The following is a 24,394-nucleotide window of genomic DNA, read 5'->3' as shown; positions in this document are numbered from 1 at the left end:
GTGCCACGTTTTATTTTTGGTTTTGCGAGTTTCAGAGGTGCACGTGAAGGCAGCGGAAACCCGCCTACCACAGTTGGGAGTTGAGCCAGGAGTTTTAGTGTATTTGTCCCTCCATCGCGACCCGTAGTATAAAATAAATCGCTTCTGAACTTTAAATGCAACTTCTTCAAATAATGCTAAATATTTAGATTCAAATTAATTATTTTTTATGACTTAAAAACTATATTTATGTTTTAAAATCAGGTCATTTCAGCGAAAACGAAATATTTCTAAAACAAATCATTAGACATTACAACATCACAAGACATAAGCCTGTTTTTGATCACTTTTTAAAAAAAAATTAATGCAATGTCATGATTTGTTTTTGCTTTGCTGCTAACTTTTCACCTGCAGATCAGGCTCGACGACTGTGAGCATCAGCAACACACATGTAAGCTTGAGGCTGAACAGATCACAACACACAAACATGTTTTGTACAATCAACTGCTATTTTATATATTTTTTTTGCATTTTACAATTCATCAACATGCAACACTTTGTCCTAAAATACACTCAAAAAAACCACATTACCAATAAAACAAAATCAGTTAAAATCAAAAGGATAATTGAATAGCAAACAATTTTTTATAGTATTTACATTTTTTTTTTCTTTAAATTCAACTAAATCCTTTTTTTATATAAGTCCACTGATGAAGTAAAAGGAAAGTTAATGATTAAAGTGCTCTAGAGCACAAAGCCTCAAACATAATACGAAGTAAACTTCCAAGCTAAAAATATACTGTAGTTTTATGAAGCGAGCTCACACCCAGAATTTCAGCAGAAATGTTTAATTTTTTTGTCTTTTCATACTCAACAGCAGAAGCCATTTAAAACTGCATTGATTACCTAAGACTATTCCATAAATCAAGTAAAAGGAAAAACAAAAATAAAACAATAAATTATTCTAAATCTGGGTGTAAAATGGGACTTTAAAGCGTCCCACATAAAAAAAACCTAAACTTTGTCATAGTTTCTTCTGGTTTTCACTAAAAAGTGATGTAATGGTGTAGATGAGATGCCTGTCAGTCAGACTTTTTAAAAAAGGAAAACAAAAATAAACACAGGGTACATTTGTGTGTACGGAGAAACAGCCTTGGGGTCACTCCATAAATGCATGACTGCAGATGTCGACTGATTGTCAAGATGAAGACAGAATTTATTTATGTCTCGTGATTAAACTAACGGCAAGTGGCGGTGCGGCACTTTTTAAAACATTTAAACACAAATCTTATCAGATGGGAGGACGTTTTTCTTTTTTTTTTTAAAGGCAGAATTTTGGCTATTTTGTCACCGATCGTCCTCCAGTCGTCCTGGTGAATCAGATTAAGGCACACAAGACAAATCTGCAGCGTCTCTTCTTTTTTTCTTTTTTATCTTGGCAAAACTAGACTCACAGCTCGGCAGCTCTGTACAGATCAGCGCTGTCGGCAGATTGTGGAGATCAACAAACGTGTTGACAGGTTTGGCATCCAAGAGGGAGCGAGAGAGAGAAAGGCAAAATGCAGGGAATGCATTTTTTTTTTTCGTCTGTAAACATTAGGAGCCGGAAAGAGCGCAGAATCAAGCTCACTGCCTATGCTTGCTTGAAAATGAAATGCACTGATAAAAACAATCAAATTAAGTCAACCACGCTCGGTCTCTCTTCATAACCAGGACAGTTTGCATCTGAAACAGAGCAAATGCTGGAGCTCAGAGCCTCTGCCACGCTCTGATTCTCTTCTATCCAACAACCACGCCTCAACGAAGGGCGCTTTATTTATTTGGTGCCACATTCTGCTTCTTCCCGGCTCCTGACTCCGCCTTCTTGGCCTGGGTAGCTGATCCAGCCGCGGCTGCTGGTTTCTGGGTGTTGTCTTTGGGTGTATTCTGTGCAGCAGCAGCAGCAGCAGGTTGAGCAGCAGTGTTGCTGGAGGATTTAGAGGCCTGAGCAGGTTTTGAGGTAGTGTTGGAAGGATGTCGCCGACGCCTCCCTTCATCTCCGGCCGAGGACGAGTGACGTCTCCTCCTGCCTCCCTCCTCTCCCATTGGGGGCTGCACAAGAGTCAAACATCAACTATTTTAATACTAAGTTTGAGTGTTGTTTGCTTCAGTCAAAGAGATCGTACAAACACATTTCTCACATCTCGCCTGCACCAAAGTCCACAGAGAAAATCAGTGATTTTACATCATAGCAACCAGGAGTTGTTGATCCACTGCTGCCTCCATCACCAAGTTCACATTAAATATTATTATTATTATTATTATTATTATTATTAATATTATTTTGTGACATCAGTGTTTGAAATCCTTTGTCTGGATTAACCAAAGTCACAATGTTACTGAAGAAGGCATCAGTAGAGCAGCAGTCCCTGTGTACCCACAAGCTAAAAACACTGTTTTTCTCTATGGACTCTGGTGCAGGAGGGTTTACCTTTGCAAATGCTGTTCTAACAGTGATATAAACCACACATATATTCTTAAGATACAAACCAAGGCAGGAAAAGACAAATCTCGCAATCCTTTTTTATTATTTTTTGTTGAGTTGTCTCATTCACACCACACATGGATGCTCACCACCACCCTGAAGTCCTCCAGGGTCTTGAACTTGGAGAGGTGTTCCTGCAGCTTGGGGTCAATGGGCTGGTTCTTCATCCTTGAATATTTCAAGAAGGCCCAGAACTTCTCCAGACCATACAACTGGCCTGAGGAGGAACAAACAGACAAACAAACATGTTCTAGCGTAATTGCAAATAGTTTATAGATTCTTTGCTCCATATAATAAATAAATCTGTAAAACTAAATAATAATTAGTTGCGTCCCTAGGTAAGATCATGGGCATTGTGAGATTTCATTTTGAACCATTTTCTTGTTGAATCCAAACAAATGTCTAAAACAAAGTACGGCACAGACCAGCAGTCAAAGCGTGAGGTTCCTTACCTTTCTCAAAGTCCCTCAGGGTTTCTTCTTGAAAGTCCTTGAACAGATCTAACCTGAATCTCCTCTCCAAACCGTAGCTGTAGTATCTGAAGAGACACTCCAGTCCATACCTGCAGGGGAGTAAACAAATTTGCCTATTTAATTGCATGATTTTTCTGACTTCTCAAGTTTAAACACAGTCAAATGACGTCACTACCAGTTCGTTCAGACTTCTGATGTGAACGGAACGCACCACTGGACGCAGGTATCTCCACAGAGAGACAGAGTCACATGGTGGCATTTCTGCACAACCAGCTGATCTTCAGTGAATCAGCCATTTTCCCACATGCTTGTGTGCAGCAGCTGACAACAGAAGCAGCTTTGTCTCAAGAATCGTTAATAACTGTGATGAGGCTGTCATGGGAAAAACTGGACGGACGAGTCTGCTGGTTTTTAATACATGAAGTCGAGGCCCGCGACTGTATCAACAGCTGACGGGGGTTTGTGAGTTGGAGAAATACACACACACATAGACACACAGACACACACACACCCTGAAACTACGCTTGCTCCTTCATCAGCCCACAGCAGAGATGAGCCAACCACGTTTTCAGACAAGAATGTTGGTTTCGCAGACGTGCAGATGTGCAATTGGCGACTCCTTTAAACCGCTGTTATCAGGAAAAAAAAAGTCTGTCTGCAAAAATATATATCGCATAGGAGTTTTCACACTTGCAGGAGGTGGGGAAATTGACCAATTGATAAGAGGTATGGATGCATCATTTTGGACTTTGGGAGTGCTGAGGCTGATAACCGGTACTGGTGTGCTAATTTCAGTTTTATAGAATATTTATGCAGTAGATGAAGATATAGGCTTTCTTTATTGTGCAAAATAAATACAAAATAAATAAAGTATGAGAAAATAACAGCTGTAAGCCTAGTCTATGTACATCAAGCAATGCAGGGCATGAAACAGTAGGTGGCATCCTAACAAACAAGGGAGACATTTACCTAAATATCCACTTCTTTCTTGCACAAAATTCAGGCACATTCAATGACCCATGTCTATTGAGGGGCTATTACAAAAACCCATGGAAACATTGCATTAATCATATCAGGGGATCTGCATTTTGTGTGTGCACTGTGCACTGAATTTTGTGAAAAAATAATATACACTAAAAATGGGTCATTAATGTATAATAAAAAGTGATGTCAAAAATATATTAGATTGATCAAAATGTCTCCCTGCAGCGTATATCTCTATGCCTTTCTATGATTTACCGGTGCAGGTGACATCGTTCAACCACCTCACCTGTAGTTATCTTTGGCATCTTCCAGCGAGTACTGTTTGAACTCCTCGTACATCTTCCTGTTGAAGTTGTCCCTCAGGAAAAAGGACCAGAACCTGAAGAGCGTGTTCATCTCCTGAGACTGACCAGTCCCCAACCGTTTCCTCTCTGGAAGAGAATCACTTCAGTCATCAGAGAAACACACAAACACAATATAAACGCAATATAAAAACCAGGTTAGTACCGTTAAGACACCGTCTGCGATACTTGTGGTAACCCTGCTGGGTGAAGCCGTTGTCCCTCAGCATCTCGTGGGATGGATGCCAGAACTTGGGCAGGGACTGAGGGGTGCAGCCGTAACTTCCTGACAGCGGAGCGCCCTCTGATGGAGACGCATTCGAGCTGCTGTGGGAGAAAAAGAGAAGAGGAATCTTTTTTGAGTCAGTGTATAAAAGTCACAAGTCTTCAATTCTACTCTTCTTCCTACAGTATGGGCCAAAGCCCTCTGGTGGGTATTGGTGGTATTGTAGGTGGGCTTCAAATTTGGCCATAAAAATTCACTTATTTAACAAACAATATGTGCAGAAGCAACTTGTTGCACCTGTGTAGTTTTTACTGGCTGCAGCTTAATTTCCTGGTTTTAAATAGTTGTGTAATTGAATAGCCCTGTTTTGATAGAACTGAGCATGTGAAGTTTGCAGAAGTCCATTTTAAATGACATAAATCTAACACCTTAAGTGTTTTTTTAATGTGTACAGCTGAAACAATAGCAGTCCTTTACTGAAAAGTGTGGTCAGACCTGATGGACGTTGAGCGCGGCCGGTGTTCACGTGAGTCCATCACCCAGCCGATGTGGGCCTCCTGGGGAGGGTTAGAGCTGTGGCGTGTCTTCTTCTTCCTTGGCGTCTGGAAATTTTAAAAAAAATTTTATAAAATCACAACAGTTAATTAATCTGATACAAAGAAGAATTTCACACAGAGTAAAGAGAGCTCACCTGTCCGTCGACGTTGCAGCTTTCCTTCATGACGGGGTAGAAGCGCGGTGTCTTGTTGGGGTCCTGGCGTCCGGGGGTGCGAGGCGTTCTGGGGGTTCGGGGCTGGTGAGAGCTGGGCGACTCTGGCACTGTTGCAGGCAGAGAACACGACAGTTGTGCTGTGCTGTCCACTGAAGAAACATACATTTACCAAAATGTTATTAAAATGAAATGATTTTCACAAACTTATGATACTGTGGTCACAGTCAGTGAAAAACATGCATATAAAACTGATTTTAAGTCATTAACAACTGCTTGTTGTGTAACCGCACAGTGAAACAGTGAACCCACCTGGCATTGGAGGAGGTGGGACTTCCTGGTTTGGGTCAATGGGCACTTTGGGGGTGAGAGTGTCAAACTCATCTTTACTGATGACGTTGAGCTTCTTGAAGGTTTCCACTTCCTGCTGAGGAACACAGAAACAGAAAAGGATAATTTTAATGATATTATTGATATAATGATATAATTTTAATTCTATTACATGAGGTGAAGAAATGACTTATATGAAGCATTTATGAAGCTGTAGAATCAGAGAACTCAGACCAACTGATCATTTATCTAAATAATTGAAGATTAATTGATCAATAATCAATTGCTGCAGCCCCAATGAAAAGTGAGGCGTTCCCTGATTCAGAGGCTTGTACTGAGGTCTCGGGCCTTATGTAGCAATTTTAAGATTTAGTGTTCTGATAAAGTAAAAGTAGGCAGCCGAGTAGGAAAGATCAGAGTTTTAACAATCAAAGAATTCCATCAACAAACTGGGCGTAAGGATAACCTGAGCTGTCAGGCCTCACTTCAAGCTGTTTGAACTGATAACAAAGCGGCATCGTGGTAAAAATATACGCTAAACGCCAGCGGCTGCAGCCGTGCAGGAGGCCTGGTGTGACACACAGCAGCTGTGCAGCAGACTTTGAACTTGACACATCAGCGTAAGAGGAGAGAGAGACAGACAGAAAGAGAGAAAAACCCAGGCGACCTTGGTGTGTTTTTTTGTCTGTGTGTGTGTTAAGCATGTGTGGCAGGCGTGATATTTCCCACATGTGGTCACATAAGTGACAACCTTTGAGCCCCGAGGCTGAGTGTATTAAAGCCACGTCACAACAAGAAGGAAAAAAAGGACCCGCAGCCTTAGTTTAGGGAAGTGAATGATGTGTCAATATTTACAGAATAATAATAAGAACTTCTCTTGACTGGAGGCCACAGCGAGTTGTTTAGTTTTCAAATGATTTCACAGTATCAAATGTAAAAAGTGCAGATAAAATATGCAAAACATGCACACAAGTGTGGGTTTAATATTTAGTCATCATGGAAAGCAGCTTTAGCACTATTCGGACGGGATTAGTATTACATGGGCAGGTGGATTAAAGCTATTTTAGGACATCTATAATATTCACGTATGTATCAAATAGGGTTGTCGTGTAAATCACATAATGATCTAAACGATGTCACAATCTCGACACTATAACCACACCCCCAGTGTGACGTCCTGCAGGTGTGCCAGTGGGCGAAAAAAAACACAGCATTGTGGATGTAGCCATTGTAGCACGACGACAATTGTGGTAACCATGGTAAATGCTGATTTGGGTTTGACAAGAAACCATGGTGTGTTAAATATGTTATGAGCTTGTAGCAGTAGAACGTAACTATGAAAACAACTCTGCTCATTCTTCTGTCCTCATTGTGAGCGAATGTTCCTCAACATTCAACTCGCGCTGAATCGATAACTTGAACTACAGATGTGTTTGTAGCATCAGACATGTGACCTTATTCAGTGGTGGAAAACCCTGGATTTGAACATTTAATCAACGTACTGGAACCACGATACGGAATACCCAGCAGGTCACATCTTACTACAAAGGTGTCCTTCCATGTAGTATAATGTTATTGAAGGTCTGTCAGATTAATGACCTTAACAAATTGCTGGACCTTGGTTCGACTACACTTGTGGTTTTTAAATTTTCAGTCCAGTGAGGGATAAAGATGAGAGTAAAGATGCAAAACCTGTGAAAAATGTGTTTCAAGGACACTGATTCATTTAAAAGCGCAATGTAAATGAATATTTTTCACACATCATCTTTCTCACCTTGCTGCCCTCGATCTGTTCCTCTCCCTTCCACAGGTCCTGTTCGTAATAGTACAGCCCATCATTGATGGCTTTGGCGAGGTCCGTGGTGATCTTGGCTCGGGACTCGTGGTTCCCTGTTCGGTCGCCGCCAGGGTGTTTCCGGACATAAGGAGGGGTCTGGGTGACGATGAGGATCTTGTTGACGTCCTGGTCGTCCAGCTCATAGTCCGAGTCATCTTCGTCTGACCAGTCAGTGAATTTGTTTTTCCTGGGCGCCATCTGCTCCATTTCCTCATCGAACAGGAAGTCCAGCTCCTCCTGGTCCACCTCGGTTTGCAGAGGAGCCAGGTGGCAGGGAGGAGGCGTCTTACCGTCTCCCTGGATGAAACAGTGATGCAGCCATTAAAGAAGGAACAGAAGTATATTTACTCCAATATGAGACAACAGAAAACTTTAAAGTGTAATTTAATGTTAACTTAACAATGATACCGATATCAGTTGAACCCTTTAAACTGCTAAGCTCTTCACAACAACTTTATGCTGACGCATTTATCACCTACAGCCATTTCAAAGACATAATTCTTGAACTGTGTCACAGTTATTCCTCTTCCATAAAGAAGAAATATGAATGATTTTTAGCACATTATTTAACTCCAAATGTAAAACTTCACACTATAGTTGAGTGAAAATGGACCATTAGAGAAGTTTGATGGAGATATAGACATGTATATAATCGTTGTGGTCATTTTCTTTTCTCATTTAGACTAAACATTGTGATGTTTATCGTACAATATATCAAGTATCATTCTGCGCATCATGTAGGATACAGTAACTGAACGATTCCCACTCCCACAAACAATAACTATGGTTAATGAGGATGAGGAAATATGGAATTCAAGAGAAATGTTGGTTAATATGAGGTGTGAAATAAATAAGAAGCACGGGGAAGGAGGGAGGGGTTAGAGGGCAGTACTCAACTGTAGAGGGGAGGTTGTCAGGTGGGGGCGCTGAGGAAGGGGAGGAGCCAACAACACACGCATCATCACCGACAAGCTGCCGGTTGAAAGATGATGGGAGGATGAAAAGACAGCAGAGGAGATGGATGGAGAGGAAGACAAGACAGGAAAACATGGAGGAAAGAGGGAAACGGGGAAAAGAAAGAAAAGTAAGTGATGATGGAAGCGGTGAAAAAGTTAACTGCCCACTCATTTCCTGAGACAAGATGGACTGGACGCAGTCAGAAAAAAGGTCTTAAGGATATGGAAAGGACGAAGAAATTAAATTAAAACTACTAAAATACAGATGCCTTCATTCCTATATATTCCGTACCTTTGTCTTTCCAGGTGGCTGTTTGTGACGTTTCTCCACCTGGATCCAGGCATCGGGGTCGGGTTTAGGGGGCGGGGTATCTTTGAATGTTTCCGCGGCGGGGAGCGAGTCCTGGCTGGAGGAGTCGGGCTCAACAGAGTCCTGAGACTCTGCAGATTCGGGAGGAGACTCCTTCACAGGAGATGAGGCTGAAAGATCTAACAACATCGACAATGTCAAATGTCAGAAAACATGTGGATGAGAACTGCTCAGTTCTTTTTCAAATGGTGAATATTTGCTGTTTTTCTTTATTTTCTCAGAGAACATGGTACATTTCTTTGTCGGCTGGACTAATGTGATATGTTGAGATGTGTAACTGCAGTACAGATTACTATTTTAAGGAAATTTTATGGAATAGTAACATCTGAAAATTTACCTCAAATCTTTACCTTAGATGAGTAACAATTAGCTACATATTCACAACATTCTTTACTCTTCTTTTATCTCTGTGCTGCTTTTTTAATGACTAAAATATGCGCGGGTCAATCAAGACATGCACACAAACACACCTTGATGGTAATCATCACCTTTTAGGGTGATTTGAGTGAAAAACTGACCAGAATTTGTGGAGCTGAGGGTCTGTCGAGGAACAAACTCGGGACAGTTGATGAGCTGGGAGAAGTCGGTGTGAGGGGAACCCACAACGGGTGGGGTGGGGATGGGCCAGCGCTCCGGGTCAATTTTAGAGCGAACCTTGTCGTCCACCAGCTCCACCTCTGTGCTTTTCTTCAGAGCCTGGTGAGCAGGGTGTGATAAGAAGACACAAATTAAACCTCTTATTCCTCTTATTCAGATTTTCAGAATTGAATTTTCTACTGCTGACAAAGCTTTGGTCGCTCAGCAGCGTCAAAAGTCAAATTCCAACTGTGTATGCATTGTTCAAAGAGAAAAACTAAATTATCATTATAATTTAGTTATTCTCTTTGAACAAAGCAAACACAATCATGCAGATGCAGCCCTCGGGGATATGTGTGCACCCAAATAGACGTGAAATTACCATGGAGACACACAAATGGGGTGGAATCAACCAGATTTTTAATGATACTTAAACAGCCGATGGTGTGGTGGTGATCTTACCTCCATGATGAGGCTGATGTCAGTGGTGAGGGCCTGAACTCTGTGGAAGCTGGCGATGAGGGAGATGGGCAGGAAGCCCTGCACGTCCATCTTCCTCCGCAGGAAGAAGTCACGCTCGAGGTTGTGAAGGCTGAAGTAGTATTCACTGAAGGAGGACAAACACGGTGGATCAGGCAACAAATATTGTCTCTTTTTTATACCACTGGTAAGGCCCTATGCTTTCCGCGTTAACGGAATCGCGGAATGAATGAATGAATGAATGGTTTTTATTTCGGACTAATATACATTGAGACATTTACATGTTCATTGGCCAATCAAAAACGGAATCTAATGTTAAATGGGGAATATATCGCGGAAATTGACATAATGTGATTGAAAAATAATGAACAAAGTTTCAAACCGATTATTGATTATCAAAATAGTTGATGATTCATTTAGTAATCGATAAACTGTTTCAGCTCTACATTTGATTATATCTCATGCTACTGAATGATTAAATTTAGAGCTGCAACTAACGAATTATTTTGGTAATCGATTAATCTGTCGATTATTTTCTCGATTAATCGATTAATCATTTAGTTCATAAAATGTCAGAACATTTTAAAAAACGTTAATCAATGTCAAAGCTGGAAATTATGATGTTCTCGAATGTCTTTTTTTGTCCACAAACCAAATTTATTCAGTTTTAATGATTTCTTTGTTTATGTGGAGCAAAGAAACAAAGAAAATATTCACAATATCGATTATCAAAATAGTTGACGATTAATTTAGTAATCGATTAATAATCGATTCATCGATGAATCGTTTCAGCTCTAATTGAATTTCTTTAAATGAAGTATTGAGTTTTAATGCTCATCCTTTTTAAAACAACTCACAATAGAAGACACATTTATTGATATTCTCAGGGCTGGTGAACTGAACTCTGTCGAGTGGAACATCTCTATCACTTGTTACACAGAAACACAAGTATGCGTGTTTGCTCAGCCCCGTTGCACTCAGCCTTTTTTTACGTGGACTAACTCCGCCTGAGTGAGCAGACGAGAGACGGGAAGACAAGAATGTCTCCATTTTTACACCCTCTCTCCTTTTAAGTTTTCTTTTTTTGTTGTTGTTATATTTCCATGCAGAGGCCTGCGTATAATTCATCCGCTGTCCTCCCAAAGGCACCCAGACTATATTTAGGACTCAACCTCACCCTCCACTATTCTGAGTCTGCTCCTGTAATGAGGTCAAAGTTGTCCCGTCAGGCGCACACTGCCCCCTGCAGGACACAGCGGAAGCCAGAGGAGGCTCACGACCACAGTGAGAGCTGTTTTACTTCTCACTCACACCTCTGCTCTGTTCACACACATACACTCCTCTCACCTGCTGCTTATGAGATAACGTTTTTCCACTTTGACCTTTTCAGGCCTCATTTTCCAGCAAAATGATAAAATAGATGGTTATATTTGTATTTTTACAGTACAAGGGATACATTTAGTTTACAAATCAATAAAGTTAAAATCGGACTGAGCTGCCACACAACAAGTGGGTAAACAAGTGTGTTGCTCTTAATTGTGTTAAACTACTTAATTATATAACAAATTATATAAAACTGTAAAGGGCGAAATTTTAATTATAAATGTCTCAATTCTAATTTTGAGTTGGACAAATGATAAAAAGAAAAGGCCCAAACTTTGTAAGTTCACGAAAACTTACAAAGACGAAAACTGTAGTTGGTTGTAGTAAAAAAAATGTTTATTATAAAAATATGGTGGGAAATTGATCATTTGTGATAACATCCTCTAATTTCTTCAGGTGGTTTCTGAACCAGAATCAGTTCTGAATCAATAATCAAGCAATTGTGTTTGTGTTTTTTTAAAATCATTAAAGCAAGCTCTCTTATTTTCTTTAGCTTCTTAAATGTGAATATGTTCTGCTTTCTGCTCAATATAACAAAGAAATGATTAAAATGTAATTATTTTGGTTTGTAGTATATATATATATATATATAAAAAGATAAGATAATCATTTTGAGGTTTTAAGAACCAAACGGCTAATAAACAAATCGAGAATGTAATTGATGATGAGAATAATAAAAGAAACAAAGGAGAAAGGACAAAGTATTATGTGCGACGCTCACATTTGACGTTTGATGTATTCCTTCAGGAGCTTTTCGTCCACTGTGTACATCTGGACCTTGCTGCCGTCGTCGTAATAGTAAACCATGTTGGTGCCGAACTCCGAGGAACCCTGAGCCGAGCTGTCAGAGGACTGAGAGTCCCGGAAGCTAGAGTATTCGTAACGACCTGAGACAGCGGAGGAAAGAAAAGTCACAAACGGTTACTTGATGCTGCGAGTCCTGTGGGGATGTAATGCCCGACAGGTAAAAAAAATTAAATAATAATCCAAGGATTGAAATGTTACTTTTGTGTCAAAAAAGTGAGAGGGGAAAAAACTGTTTTGTCTTTTAAAAAGCTTCAAGGAACAGAAACAACAAAAACGGAGTCATCACGACTGCAAATTCTATGTGATCGCCAAAACATGCCTCTTCCACGACCTCTCCCGCGCCCACGACCTTTCCCTCGGCCGCGTAATCCTCCTCGGGTGCTCCCACTTTCACTCCGGACACTCCCATTATCATCTCCGAAATCCCGCGGCTCTCTTCTCCAACCTGCGAACAAAGCAAAAAAAAAAAAAACTCTTACAGAAAAAGGCCAAACTCTACACTTCTAAAAGTTCAATATCATCCAATATTGATATATATCACTATTTTAACCAAATCAGTATTTCTGTAAGAATAAAGGAGATATATGTTGATATGAAGCTGCACACACGTTATTTCACTGGACTCATGAAAAATGACAACACACTGTAAATACACTCTTAAATGTAATGTATGTAATACATGCATTACCTTTAGTTTCAAATACCACCAGGTTTACCTCTTTTCAAATGTTAAATAAAGGACATTTATGTGTTTTAGAAACCATGCCATTGACTATTCTGCTATTTCTGCATATGTATAAATATACATATATATATACGTATAAATATACATATATATGTATATTTACATATATATACATACACATATACACCTTGCACAGGGAAAATTGCTTTCCTGCCCTCATGAGAAATACAGGAGTCTGAAGCAGATCTTTACCAAACTAAAACAATCCCTGACGGTCTCATTTCTCTGGACTCATGAAAAATGACAACACACTGTAAAAACACTCTTAAATGTAATGTATGTAATACAGGCATTACCTTTAGTTTCAAATACCACCAGGTTTACCTCTTTTCAAATGTTAAATAAAGGACATTTATGTGTTTTAGAAACCATGCCATTGACTATTCTGCTATTTCTGCATACGTATAAATATACATATATATATACGTATAAATATACATATATATATATGTATATTTACATATATATACATACACATATATATATACACATGTATATATATACATACACCTTGCACAGGGAAAATTGCTTTCCTGATCTCATGAGAGATACAGGAGTCTGAAGCAGATCTTTACCAAACTAAAACAATCCCTGACGGTCTCATTTTCAGGTTTACGGCAAACTTTCGGATCGCAGCTCTGTTTTGATTTCATGCTTTTTGTTCTGTCCCGTGTTAGTGCAGAGAAAGAGCTGATTCTTAAGACAGATGGCAGCTGGGAAAGTAAACATGCAGTGATATTACAGCGACAGGAAAACAAGCAGAAAAGCCAAAAACAGTGAGTCAAGAAGCAAAAACAAAGAGGGTGGAGGGAGAGAGAGAGAGAACGGTAAGCTGCTGGCCACTTACTCCTGCTGCTATCATGTGGCCTGTTATTATGGAGCGTGTGATTGGGTGACGTGGGGTCGGGCGAGTCACTGGTGGGGTCTGTGTCCGAGCGTGTCGGGCCACCACTGTGCATCTTGTCGCCGTCGTCCCGGGACGCATCCTCCAGCGGCAGAGAAACCCACTTACGTTTGTTACCTAGCGATGATTGCACACCGAAAACAGAGCTTGAAGAGTTTTGTCAACTTGAATTAACTTAAATTAGTTTGAATTAAATACAGTGGTAGCCAAAAACAAAAATCCGATGACACCTATCATGGTGAAGTTAGTTTATCTGTGTTTTGAAGTCCGTACAATCAAAGTGAGTCCTGAAACAGTTTTGTGCTGAAAGCTATGGGAAACAATAAACACACTCACACTTCTGTCAGTTGAGTATGAAGGAAGACGTGTGCTGAGCTCAGCATTACGCTAAGAAACCGGGGAAAGCTATGCTACAATTTCTATGAATAACCTCCAGAAAAATGTTATCAAGTTTTTGTACCAATTTAAAAAGCAAAATAATGACTGCACCTTTCAAGTACTGGAACACTGAAAGCAAGACTCGCTGCTCACAACTGTTTCCATTCTTGTGAATGTGAAGCTGAAACCACTTAAGGAAAGATCAGATAAACTATGCCATTACATACAGTTTATTGTATAGATATGAGAGATTATATCATAACATTTCCTTACTTCCTACTGCTGAACTGCCTTTAACAAATATTAATGACATGCGGTGTAGAAATGGAACCATAAGGCAAGAAACACGGGACCATTTAAAAACAAAAAAGGAAGGTTTTAACTGCGTATCGGGTATAAAGGGTACTGTAAAGCTACTGTTCTCTGTCGAAACGCAAAGCCTGACCCGTACTTTAACGCTCCAAACTGTACCAAACCGAACTGTACCATGATGGAAACACGGGTTTAGATACTGGTACTGAATTCAAACAACCAGGGTTGTTATAGTGTAAATGGTATCCAGCCCTAATGTTTTAGACAATCTGATGAATGGTGAATTGCCTTGTAATAGTCTTAGTCAAGAGTTAAGCATCCATTATTTGTCCCGATTTAGGGTTGGTAAAGATGTGAAAGTGTGTCAAAAAGACAATCACAGCAGAACATGCACCAAACGGCATTTGTCAATATGTCACGTTCAATATATTGACAAGCTCCATCAATGCAGCAATCGAGGAATCAAAGGCATCACTGTTCAGTGACATGAAAGATTTGGTGATCACCATTCACTCCTTTAAAAGTTAATATATTAATTAATTAAAAATCAAAACAATGGAGATCGTGATGATGTCACTGCACAGTGAGGAAATGTGGGTTAATCAAACCCGATCAGGAGTTTAATGGAGCCACTGGCATCAGCGTCAATCTGATTATTTAAAGAATGCTGCTGAACATGCTTCACATCGAGAAAAAAAAAAAGAATCCTCGAGTCCTCACCCTCGCCTCCTCTCTTCTTCAGGCTCTTGGCGTCCTGTCCCGCTTTCGACTCTCCGTCTTTGGGCAGGTCTCCCAGCGGGTCCGGCTGAGACTCCTGGTTCTCTTTGCTCTCACCGCCGTCATGGCTGCTCTCCGACTTGCGGTCGGGTCGCTCCCGTCGCTTCTCTTTGTCTCTGCGTGCGGCCGAAGGCTTCTTTCCGTTGTTGTTGATGACGTTCTGCTGTTGCTGGAGGAACGCACAAACACAAGGCTGAATTCACAGACATTTGCATGCAGTAGAGCTTGCTCTGTTTCCTTGCATTTGCAGTTAGTTCCTGAAGCCAAAAAGAAAAACTGATCATTTAAAACTCATTTAAGGACACTTCCCTGAAAAAATTAAATTCATTAGCTCATTTGGATCATTTGTTAGATAATTTCTGTAAAATTGGTGATGGCATTTCCCAAAACCATCATCTACGATACTAAAATCATAAATTAAGTAAAAAATATTTTGTTGTTGTTGTTAATGACAAACATCAGCTCTTTTGGGTGTCTAACAATCTACAAACTATTACATTTAACTGCATATACGTGGATTTACAAGGACCTTGGTGAACATTGAGTCTTAGGTGATATTTGCCATTTTTTGACACTCGTCAATCATCGGCCTAGTATTATTTATTAAATCAGATAATTATTTCAGATTACCCACGTTGGTTCTCAAAAACGTGATAAATGTTGCCAAGTCACTCAAACTTAGTTTTTTTCAGCTTTTCATGCATTAAATATCAAATTGAAACAATATTTTTATTGTATAACTGCACTGTTGTGCAGAAATAAAATCTAGATCGTTAATTTTCTGTATTATTTGTTATCATTAACAGTTATATTTTATCATATGGAGGAAAAAAAACATTGGCTGCCCTACAGATAAACCTGTATCAGTCGACCTTAGTCTTAGTTGGACCCAGTCTCCTGTTAAAGTTATTTAAAGTTGGGTACTTTAACACTGACCCCCAAAAACAATTATGGTTTTGTTTTTGTGTCTTTATGATGAAGTGGAAATGTAATGTTTCATATGTAGCAATAAAGTGGAAGATATTATTTTGCTCTATTAATTACAGAGTTAATGTTAATTAACATACTGTTCAAGGCATTAGGTGCAAAACAAATACCAAATTTGCATTTAAAGTCTATTTAAATTGCTAATAAGACGCAGAACACACAACTGAAATTCAACTTCTTATTTTTTTTCATGATTAAATAAAAAGTGGTGACCGTTAAATTAAAATAAAATGTTTTTTGTTCTTGTTCTCACAGACTGTTCTGCAGAGCCCAAAGGCCACTTTCTTCTTCCATGAGACCCTTTTTAAATGTTTTTGGGAGGAAGAAAATAAAGAAAAAATAAAGAAAAGACTATAAATATTTTGGATCAAATCAGCATTGAGACCAAGTGAAGAATTTAAATGGGTTTTAGTGCTCCATCTAGTGAGCAGAAATCAGAAAAGCCAACCAGTTTTTGGACGCAGGAAACATACACAACACTTTATTTTTTGATTTAATGACCATCACAAACACAACCACACACGCACACGTCGTACCTCTTTAGCCAGTTCACCAGGTGTGGGCCAGTTTGTGATGTCACTGAAGTCACCCGACTGTAAAAATTGTAGAAAAGGAGAAACATTAACACAAAGAAGTCATCATTGTTACCTGGATTCATTCCAGTTGTGTTAATGTGTGTGTGTGTGTGTGTGTGTGTGTGTGTGTGTGTGTGTGTGTGTGTGTGTGTGTGTGTGTGTGTGTGTGTGTGTGTGTGTGTGTGTGTGTGTGTGTGTGTGTGTGTGTGTGTGTGTGTGTGTGTGTGTGTGTGGGTGTGTGTGTGTGTGTGTGTGTGAGGAGCAGGTAGAACCCGAGTGGCCTTAGAGAGGTCAGTGCTCCGTGTGCAGGAGTAATGCAAACAACGACGATAAACAAGACGAGTCATTTTCCACCACTGTCAATGTTGCAAATTTGGACAATGTGATACAAGACCAAGGTTAAAACAGACGAGGGTTACAGTTACATTCAGAAAGAACCAGTGAAAACATTAAATATTTATACTATGACATAAATTTTGACACAGGGATGACATCCAGGGTTTCCCCCAGAAAACCTGCTACAGTTCACAGGAAATTTTTAATTAGGACTATTATGTGTTATTGTAAGACATTAATTAACAATACTTAAACACCAACTAAAGAGTCTTACAAAAAGACACTCTTGAAATTAAATAAATAATATACATTTTTTTCACTTAAGTTAAATATTAATTAAGTATTCGGCCAGTGAATCTTAAAACAAGCCATGCAATGGTTACATTTAAAAGTAAAATAAATAAAAAAGTGGTAGTGCCCCCTCATCTGGGGCTCTTTTATCTCTGCGCACCGCCCCTGCGCTGTTCTCTTCTCCCTCTACTGTGCCGTTCGTCGCTCCTGTACTTCTGTTTCTCCAAGCGGTCATTTCATATCTAAAGCAGACTGGATCATTTTTCTACGTGTTTTATCCCCACATAAGAATAATGATCTTTATGACGAGGATGGAGTACAGTCGCGATGAAGTGCAGGTGATCTGAGTTGATCTGAGTAAAATGTGGACACTTTCATCATTCATCACTCCGTGGTCTTTGTGAAAGAGGACGCTTTAGCGCTGTAATTAAGGGAATAACGGATGCATCAGATGAGCTGATGTCTTTAGTTAACTGCTCAAAGAGAGAGAATGTTCTCTGGTGTGAAGTGAATGTCGCGGGGAGTTCATAATCTGTGCCGCACGCAGCCAAGTTTCGCTTTTACAGGTGCTGTTCCACCGCGTTGTAGCTGTGTTTCGACCACCGAATTATCGGTGCATCCCTAAATATAACATCTTTATTGACAGGAACAATGTAACTGTAATAATGACGGACTTGATGGTGTGACTTGGGTTTCAATCGGCACCTGGACAAGTGTGCGCTGCGCTGATTACATGGGGGAGCAAATGCCCTTGTTCCCTGGTATAAAAAAATCTATTTTAAATAAATAAACAAGCAACGCTAAACCTGGCGTGGGGGCAGGTAAACCCTGACATCTATAAATTTAGAGGTGGACCAATAATCGGATTAATCTGCCAATTATTAAAAATTTAGCTTTTTTGTGTTGACTTTTATTATTATTGCGTGTTTACGTGTGTTTAACATTTAGTTTACATATTTTTATATTATTTTACTACAATGACTTTCCTGCGACCCCGGCGAGTGAAACTGCCAGGAAGTGTTAACTTCAGAGCAATTTATTAATTAAAATATTGATATTTCATTTACCCTGGTGTATTGAGGAAGGACCATGAAATATCGCCACATCATTATTTTTGACCCACCCCTTATTTAAAGACACTAAGAATAATGTTAAATTAAAATTAAAGCACTAGGTTCAACAAGTATGAAAAGAAGAAATCACTAATTAAGCGCAGCATGTAAATTTAAAAACTAGTAATACTAGTTATTTAAAAGTTTCTGCTCCTTCACAATGTGGTAAAATATGGTTAGTGTCGGTTTGACTTTGGAGACATTTGCACACAATCTACAATCTACACACGTAGAAAAACAAGATCCTATGTTTATATTGTGATAATTATGGTGGAGTTTTAGGACCAATGTAGATTTAAAAACATGGAGCCAGTGGAGCGCTAATAGCATGACCAAAAAAAACATTCCGAATTTCTAAGAAAAATATTTGATTATTATCTGAAATGACAGAGAGAGAAAAACAAAACAAGCAGCTCGAGAGCAGCAGATGTTGATTTCCCATCCTGTGTTTAACGGTGGTGAAAAATGGCCATGTGATCGGGGTATTAGAAATTAAAATACTGAATACCATTTTTAAAAGAAAACTTAAAAATAAAGATAATAAAAATTAAAAGGAAACAAGAAATAACATCAACGACAAGATAATGTTTTTAAGTTATCTTCCGTAGTGCAAAAAAACTGTATTCATTGACTATAAGTGCTTATTTTCTGTGCTACTGAAGGATCTGGTATTATTGGACACTTAAAAAGTATTTTTAAACAACTTCAAGGCAGAAACATCTCGTTTTAGATTGTCTGATCTTTGCAGCTTCTGAAATGTTTGTATGTTCTGCTTTCTTTGCTCTACACAACAAATACATCATTAAAGTCCGATGGATTTTAAAACGATGGGCTTTACCTTGCTGGACTTTCTCATCCTGGGTTTGCTGGCTCGGACGACCTTCAGAGGGTTTTGTTGATCTGCAGATACAGAATCAATGAGTGAAATTGACATGATCATATTCACCACAACAGGCCTTTTTGTTTTAAAAATGAAAGCCGTTTTAATTCTTCAGCACAGGTGAGCAGTTTGCTCAGTGCTGGAGTTAAAAAAAAAGCCAGCTCATGCACTTCTTGTGTGCTCTGCCCTGCTGTGTGTGAACGTGTGTGTGGAGCAGAGGGAATTTCTGTCAGTACAGAATGAATAAATAACCTCCTCCCCCTCTCAGGGACTGAGCGACTGAACTAGTTGAGGGTGTTTTGTGTGTAGCCAGCAGCGGTATGTGGCTGCGTCTCTGCAGGCAGCTGCATGCTGGGAGTGGCCCGCTGCAGCCTGACAATCCCTATCACTCTAGCAGAGGATGGTCGAGTTGATAAGCGACGCAGGGCCGAGGCTTCATTGTGAATGGGTGTATGCCTGGCTGAGCCTGCACGCGTCCAACCCTGCGAACTGCCAGTACAGTAACACTGTAAAACGATGCCTGCACTTCAAATATAGCTCCACCGGCCACTGTGTGCTCCTGTGACACACATTTCTAACTCAGACTCAAACAGTCACAATTCAAGAAGGGATACTGTTTTATTTCAAATTTTCAAAAAATGTTAATTAGGGCTGCAACGATTAACTGATAATGAATCGATAGCTTCCTAAATGTGAATATTATCTGGGGTTTTTTTTTGCTCCATATAATAAAGAATGTGTTAAAACATAATAATTATGTTAATTAATTATAATTATTTTAAGGTTTGGGGAACATTTTAATTTTACATTTTTTTCACATTTCTTACATTTTCTAACATTTGATGGACTTAACAACTCATTGATTAATCGAGGAAATGACTGACAGATGATTTGAATATGAAAATAATTCAGTGTTAATTTGGCAGCAAATTTTGATTTAGTTTTAGTTATAGGCTAAGGACAAACATAACATTTAGTTTTAGTGATATTTTTGTCATCTGAGATGTTTAATCCCATTTTAACTTGTTTGTTTGTATTATTTAAATGTTTCTCTATTTTTTGTTTTTGTAACAAAGCTCTGAGTTCTCAGCTTCTTAAATGTTTGGTTTGTGACATTTGAGGTTTGGTAAACACTGATCAACACCTTTTGATGTTTTCTGGACCAAACAACGACCAGATTATTCAAGAAAAGAATCAACAAAATAATCTACAATGAAAATAAATTAGTTGCAGCCCCAAATTAGTTGATTTTATTTTAATGCAAACAGAACTATCCTTAGGGTTAAAGCATTGTATTGTAACTGCCACAAAAAAGATTAAGGACGCTTCAATCCATTAAATTCTAATAACTGATAGTGGATTTTGACATTTACACTCAATTTACTCAATGCAATTTTATATTTAAACTTTCATGAAGTTGTGGCTGTTACAAAAGCAGAGGAGAGTGAAGTGTCCTGGCTTTTACTCAGAGTATGAGTCACAAGCCAAAAACCATGGATCCTATTGCATTTCCCATAATGCAACAGTGTCTTCAAGCAGCCCCCCCCCACACACACACACACACACACCCTAACCACCACTACTCAAACATGGTTTGTGAAGCAGACGTTCAGTGAAACATTTTACCAACTTAGTTGAAGCAAAGGTCGCCCTCCCTGATGGCATCTCAATGACGTTATCACGTCATGTGTAAAACTGGGGGGAGTTACCCTTTCATTTCTGCTACTAAAGAGTTAAAACGTGTTTTTATCGCATAAACATATTCATTGTGAAATCAACCAACAATAATGACAGGCGATTAATTAAAATATAATACATATATTATATAATATTAAACAAAAATTGAGGGGTTTTGCAATTTCCTCCATTTATAAACTGAAAATAGTCTGGTTTAGGTTGTTGACTAAGAAAAAACAAGGCAGTGGAGGACGACACCAAGTTTTTTTTCCACCATTTTATAACATATTTAGTTGTTTAATGTTGTTTAAAACAAAATTGTTTAATGTTTAATTAGCTGTTGGCTAATTGGCAAAATATGTATAAATATATAGATTAATATATATCAATTATTGACCATTGGCTGGCAAGTCATCAATGAAGGACTGTTTATGTTGTTTATTGTCAGCTTGTCACATGACAGTGCTGGATCACTTGGATTTTACTTTTTTAATTTCCCTATATATAATCCAGACATTTTTACCAGTATGGGAACTGAATTATTTTGCTTTGTGGACAAAACAAGACATTTGGTCTATAAAATGTAAGAAAATGTTTCAAACTGTTAACCAATGTTTACCAAACCTGGAATCAATGATGATGTTCTCGACTTGTCTTGTTTGTTTTGACCACAAACCTGAATGACTTGGATTTAATGATGTATTTTCTTACATGGGGCAAAGAAACCAGAAAATATTCACATTCCAGCCAGAAAATCTGAAAACTTCTTTTAAAACCGATTATCAAAATCGTTAATAGACAATTAGATGAATTTAAGTACATTGATTATTAATCGTGATGCGGATTATTAACTGATGTAATAAGGAAGCAATAGTTGGGTATTAGTTGTGCATAGTGAATTTACGACTTACGCCCCAGTTAAACTTCACCTGAGCAGCCTCCTTGTTCACATTCTTGTGCTTTCACTTGTAATGACAGTGAAGTGAACAGGCTGGTGGGAGGAACTGTAGGCAGTCAGGCCATTGGACATGCAAAACGTGTCTTTACAGCAGCAGCAGCAGAGTGTGAGTTTAGTGAGTTAGCCTGGCTTGTCATTTTAGATGGTAACCCTGCAGCAATCATGTCTCGAGGCCGATTATGGAGATCCCATATTTAACACATTAGCCCCCGTCTGCGTTTACACTGTTAATTTATTCAAAGAAGGGGGAAATAGTTCAGCTGTTGGAGGCTAAAGAAGTAGCAGTTGTCAGCAATCAACACGTGGTGCTCGGGAGCAATCCGAGCACACACACAGGAGGGGGATGGGGGCAAATAAATATGCCACCATCATCAACACCACTCACCTGCTGGTGTATGACATTCACATATACATGCGTGTGATTCATTCAAGTCGAAATCGGACACTAATTATCAGTGTGCTGCAGATTAAAGAGGGTTTTTGCGCGCGTGTGTGCGTCTCCCGCAGTGAAGCTGTCAAAGGAGCTGCAGCAGCGTGCAGTTCACTCCCCGTCACCTGCTGCCGTGTTTCAAAGATACTAAAAAAAAAAACACGAACAATGATCTGACCTTTTTCATGGGAGCTGATGTTGATGGACACTCTGCCCGTGGTCCTCTTAGTCCAAGCGTTGACTTTGGGTGGAGGAGCCTCAACAACTTTCCTCTTCACCGCGTCCGCAGTAGCAGCAGCAGAGTCCGCGTTGCTGCCGCTTTGCTCGTTTTCCTTGTCGTTTTCTTTGCATTCCATGTGCGTGTCCGTGGGGCTCCTGGCCGCCTCTTCCTCGCTTTTCAGTGGGGTTTCGCAATCTATCGGTCCCTCTTCCCCTTCGTCTCGTCGCTCTTTCTGCCCCTCGGACTTGTTTTGGTTCTTCTTATCCTCCTCCACCACCGCCGCCGCTGTCAAACCAGAGTCGACCTGACTGCACTGAACCTCTGCGGACATCCTGCTCGTTTCCAGACAGCACACGCTGTTAAATCCAGTGTGAACCGCCGATGCTCGATTTGTTTACCCGAAAAAAAGAAAAATCGTGGGAAAAAAGTTCGGGGAGGGTGACCACCTCCACAACCTGGGGTAAACAACTTTTCTGGGCTGGACCTCGCCACTAGCCAGCTAGCCGAAGTAGCTTCTGCAGCTAACTGTTAGCTAGCTAGCCTAGCAGCTAGACATGTAGCTCGAGTCCGACTTAACTGTTGTTATTCGGCGACTGTTTCATACTAACGAGTGGTTTCCTCCGAGTCGGGCACTGTGTGGACGACACGAGCCAAAATGGGGGGCTTCACTCGAGACTTTCTCACTTTTTTCTCCACTTTAAAACGAACTACAACGGCGACCTCGCTCCTCTCGGTCTCCGGTTTCAACTCCACGCTTTCAGCTCGTGAAGAAGAGCTCGTGCTGCTGCTGCCCTCTGCCTGCTGTAAACAGTGGCTCTGCTGCCCCCGGCGGTCACTGTGCGGTACTGCTGCGCCAAACACTTGAATGTATTCCATATGTGGAATAAAACTTAACCTGTGTGTGTGTGTGTGTTCTTGTATTTGTTAGTACCGTTTTCTGTCATAGACACTGACCTTGTCGGGACCAGTAGTCGTCAGAGACCATCTTTTTAACAAATATTTAAACAATATTATTGTTTAAATTGAACATAAATAATTGCACTCGACACTTCAATATTAATTGGAACTTTATTGCAGGTTTGCACAGAACATTTGCACATTGCATATTTGCACATTCTCTATAAAACACTTTGTCCACAAATACTTGCATTTATTGAATGTTTGAGTTAATTGGAAAAACCTTTTTTGCATTAGAATTGTTTGTCGTGGGGCAGGTGCTGCGGTGGCCACTCAGCTCCTCCTGGAAAGAGAAAGATAATTAAGACAGACAATAATGATGTGTATATTAATGACTGAATGCATGACTAAAGTCATCAAGTTCTGTGGGTGAATTGTGTTAATGTGTTAGAAGACGGGACAGAAGACGCTCACCTTTTTTCTTTTGTTGCAGCATGGTGTTGGAGTAAAAGAGTTACAAGGCAAGCAGGAATCTATTTATGGTTCCGGGGCAGACCAAGTGGGTAAATAGGAGAGGGGAACTTGTGGAAAATGGATAGGATGTTTGGAATATTAATGGTGATGTCTGTTTTTAATAAAGTAATATATCAAAAAAACATGATTAAAAATGTGTAAAAACATGTTAAAAATATTAATTGAAAAATAAATAGTTTGTTGATCGTAATGACGTTGATGGGTAACAATTTGATGGTGCAAATGGTAGTGCCAGAGCTGACAATTAGGGACAAAGTAGTATAAAAGGCACAATTTTTACATCTGTCTGTGTTGCTGGTCAGTGCTGAGATCTTTGTGCGTTTGAATTGTGCAACAGATGATTTTTGTTGGGAACGAGAAAAATCAATTTTGATCCTTCTTTCCATCGCCGTTCATAATTTTTTAC

The 24,394-nt window shown here is 39.6% G+C and overlaps 1 protein-coding gene across 5 annotated transcripts; it reads right to left on the bottom strand.

The window, feature by feature from the left end:
• Positions 1 to 479: 479 nt before the first annotated feature.
• Positions 480 to 23,304, bottom strand: larp1b (La ribonucleoprotein 1B). Of its 5 annotated transcripts, none has more exons than XM_083908134.1 (20): positions 22,516 to 23,304; positions 19,231 to 19,292; positions 16,615 to 16,671; positions 15,035 to 15,260; positions 13,568 to 13,741; positions 12,295 to 12,420; positions 11,890 to 12,055; positions 9,768 to 9,912; positions 9,248 to 9,425; positions 8,652 to 8,848; positions 8,301 to 8,375; positions 7,341 to 7,700; positions 5,549 to 5,663; positions 5,219 to 5,388; positions 5,023 to 5,129; positions 4,468 to 4,628; positions 4,247 to 4,391; positions 2,956 to 3,065; positions 2,593 to 2,720; positions 480 to 2,070 (listed from the first exon to the last, which is right to left on the bottom strand). In XM_083908134.1, exons 1-20 carry the CDS (start codon positions 22,886 to 22,888, stop codon positions 1,792 to 1,794), a joined length of 3,354 nt encoding a protein of 1,117 aa, XP_083764260.1. In that variant the 5' UTR covers positions 22,889 to 23,304; the 3' UTR covers positions 480 to 1,791. The 5 variants fall into 5 exon arrangements, with proteins under 5 accessions (XP_083764260.1, XP_083764262.1, XP_083764261.1 ...); XM_083908136.1 differs by having other exon boundaries at positions 5,219 to 5,346; XM_083908135.1 differs by having other exon boundaries at positions 5,549 to 5,660.
• Positions 23,305 to 24,394: the final 1,090 nt, after the last annotated feature.

This window comes from Microchirus variegatus (genome assembly GCF_963457635.1).
Source record: "Microchirus variegatus genome assembly, chromosome: 2".
NCBI lineage: Eukaryota > Metazoa > Chordata > Actinopteri > Pleuronectiformes > Soleidae > Microchirus > Microchirus variegatus.
This window is presented reverse-complemented; position numbering and strand designations above follow the sequence as displayed.